This window comes from Phalaenopsis equestris, unplaced genomic scaffold (assembly GCF_001263595.1).
Source record: "Phalaenopsis equestris unplaced genomic scaffold, ASM126359v1 Scaffold000055, whole genome shotgun sequence".
Classification (NCBI taxonomy): domain Eukaryota; kingdom Viridiplantae; phylum Streptophyta; class Magnoliopsida; order Asparagales; family Orchidaceae; genus Phalaenopsis; species Phalaenopsis equestris.
The window spans coordinates 795,405-798,188 of record NW_018164497.1 but is presented as its reverse complement, the minus strand read 5'-3'; the positions used below and the strand labels follow the sequence as shown (position 1 = coordinate 798,188).

General features: G+C 37.0%; 1 protein-coding gene across 1 annotated transcript in view; it reads left to right on the top strand.

Annotated features, from left to right (window-relative positions):
- LOC110019405 (SKP1-like protein 1A) overlaps positions 1 to 2,453 on the top strand; it is a 17,301-nt gene extending 14,848 nt beyond the window's left edge. The window contains exon 3 of the mRNA XM_020717042.1: positions 2,280 to 2,453. Coding sequence (XP_020572701.1) covers positions 2,280 to 2,453 — 174 coding nt within the window. The remainder of the gene's footprint in view (positions 1 to 2,279) is intronic.
- Positions 2,454 to 2,784: the final 331 nt, after the last annotated feature.

Genomic DNA, 2,784 nt, shown 5'->3' with positions numbered 1-2,784 from the left:
TCAAGAAGTAAATGAAGTGCATGGATTTAAATCATCACAACTTCTTCCAACATTAAAGATCAATACTCTCCACAATTTCCATTCAAAACTTAATTACTTATCATTTTAAGAAGAAAAATAAAGAAAACTACTCAGAATCCATGGAGAAAATAAAACCACACTTTAGTTTAAAAGTAGAAATCATTGTCAAACAAATAACAAGTTTCAATTAAAATCAAAAGTAGTCTCAAAACAAAAAGATAAAAACTTATTTCAAGTTCTCCACCAAACTGTTGAAGTTCCTTTGAATCTCTTCTCTTTACAATCACTCAAAATAAACTAAATAAAAGGATAAAATAAAAGTAAAAGTGGTGCCTGAAAATCTCTCCTACTAACTCCCCAAATGATGAACTTTCAAAACTTTCCAAGTATTTTCAGGACTCTTTTCAAAGCCCTCTCTTCTTTCTTTTATCGTTTTGCAAGAGGTACCTTGGAAACTCTTCAAAATTTGTCCCAATTTGATGTATTTCCCAAAGAGATGCATTTCCCAAAGGTATTTCCCAAAGAGATGCATCATTTCGTGATAATTTTCATCCATGGTGGTTATAACCACCTATTAAGCCAATGGGTGCCTCAAAAACTCTTCAAAATTCGCAGAAACTGAATTTACTCGCACAATAACTACCACTGGTGCTTAAGCGTTGGACCTTTGGCGCTTAGGCGTGGCCTTCTCTGTTTAACTGGCGCTTAAGCGCTGGATTTGGCGCTTAGGCGCCAAAACTCATTTGCACATTTTTCACATTTTTGCTCCAAATTTGATCCTTTTTCACTCCTTTAAGCATTTTTTACCCTTTTTACATGTATCTGTAAGAAAAACACAAAAATACCTTCCATTAAAGCGTAATATCTCAAAAATAGGTATAAAAATGTGTCTAAAAATACTATATATTTTAGGTGTATCAGAGACAATGGGAAAATGCCTAAGGGCAATCAAGTCCATGACGTCGGTGGGGCGATAATCCTCGGTCATGGGATAACCGAGAGAGTTATCGAGGCAATAAGGGTCAGAGGTACCATTCTAACTAACGGTCATTCTAGTATCATGGACGATCGCATGTATATCTGGAAATGCAGGACTCGACACCCTTGAATGTGTCAATGGTTGAGCTACTCAGACCATTCAAAATAAAAACTATTTCAAGAAGCCCCTTTCATTGAAAACCGCACCAATTCTTTGGAATCTGAACAAATATTTTGCTTACCACTGGGATCATGGGCACGACATGGAGGAGTGTCACCATCGTAGAAATTTAGTGGAGGAGCTAATCAAGGCCAGAAAACTGAAACAATCTTCGTCGTTGTCAGAGGACCCACACAACGACAAGGGAAGGCTGTATTGGAGGAGCCCACGAACGAGCCATCATGGAAAACATGATCCATGATGGATCCATCATCTAAAGAGAGATTGATCGGAGGAGGTATGTTCCATCGCCTCTTATACTCATACTCACCCTCAATTATTCTGATTGATGCAGATCTCCCGTCAAAAGAAAACCCATACAACGAAGCAATCTTTGTCATGAAGCTTATAGAAACCTACCGGGTGGGTAACATCCCAGTCAAAACTAAAAATTTGGTGAACATCCTATTCAAAACAATGTTCAACAAAATGAGACTCAAAACCGACCGGTTGGCGACACCGGCCAGTCCACTATTCTTGAATTATTTTACTTAGTATTGTCTTTTAACTTAAAAATTTTAATTCCAATGAAATTTAAATTTTCAAATTGGCTACATAAGTTAACTAAAATAAAATGGGCTGGATTGCTATATTTGAGACATGAGGGTATACGGCTAGTTTTATTTTCCCAATTTTTATTTGTTTTTATTTATACATATAAGAAAAAAGAGTCTAGTTACCGTTGGATGATAAATAGGTTGGATTGGCATTGATTCTATTCCCACTTTATAACCACATTGGTTGGCTAGGTACGTCAAGTAAATAAAGTATAGAAATCCGTCCATCTTTTTGCCAAATTGATTTGGCCTTTCGGGTTCGTTCAAAATTAGACAAGGTTTCCGGTCTGGTTGGAGTTTGGTCATTACCATCCCATTGATTGGCCCATTTGTCTGCTTTCCAGATGGGTCACTTCATGGAATATTTTCCCATTCAAATTCTAGGTGCACTAGTAAGTACCACGGTAAATATATGTACTCTGCTGGAATAGTAAATGGCCATGCAATGATTGATTTTCCTTTCTTATTTTGCTAATATACTACGGCTTCTGTGGCGCACACAGGCTGCTAACTATCTCAACATCACTGGGCTGCTGGATTTGACCTGCAAAACTGTTGCCGATATGATAAATGACAAGACTCCGGAAGAAATCCGCAGGACACTTAACATCAAGAATGACTTCACACCTGAAGAGGAGGCGGCGGTTCGCAGGGAGAATTTTTGGGCGTTGGACTGAAAACTGCTGCTCTGATCTCGCATCCCCTCTTTATCTTCTGCCTGTTTTCTGCGGGTTATATGTAGGATTTCACAACTGTAGAAATTGTGCTTCGTGGAAATAATATAATGTGGTTTTCATCTGTTTTACTTTGATGCCACATTTCGTTGCTTTTTAATGGCTACCGAGAAATGCATGATATTTGGATAAATTTAACAATTTGTCATGAATAAATATGACCCAAACTATTCTGGTAAATTTTCAGATAAAAAAATTTAATAATAAATAAAAGAAGGTAATCTTGATGGATAACTCGAACTCGATTTAGTTAATACTTGAATATGCTTGTATA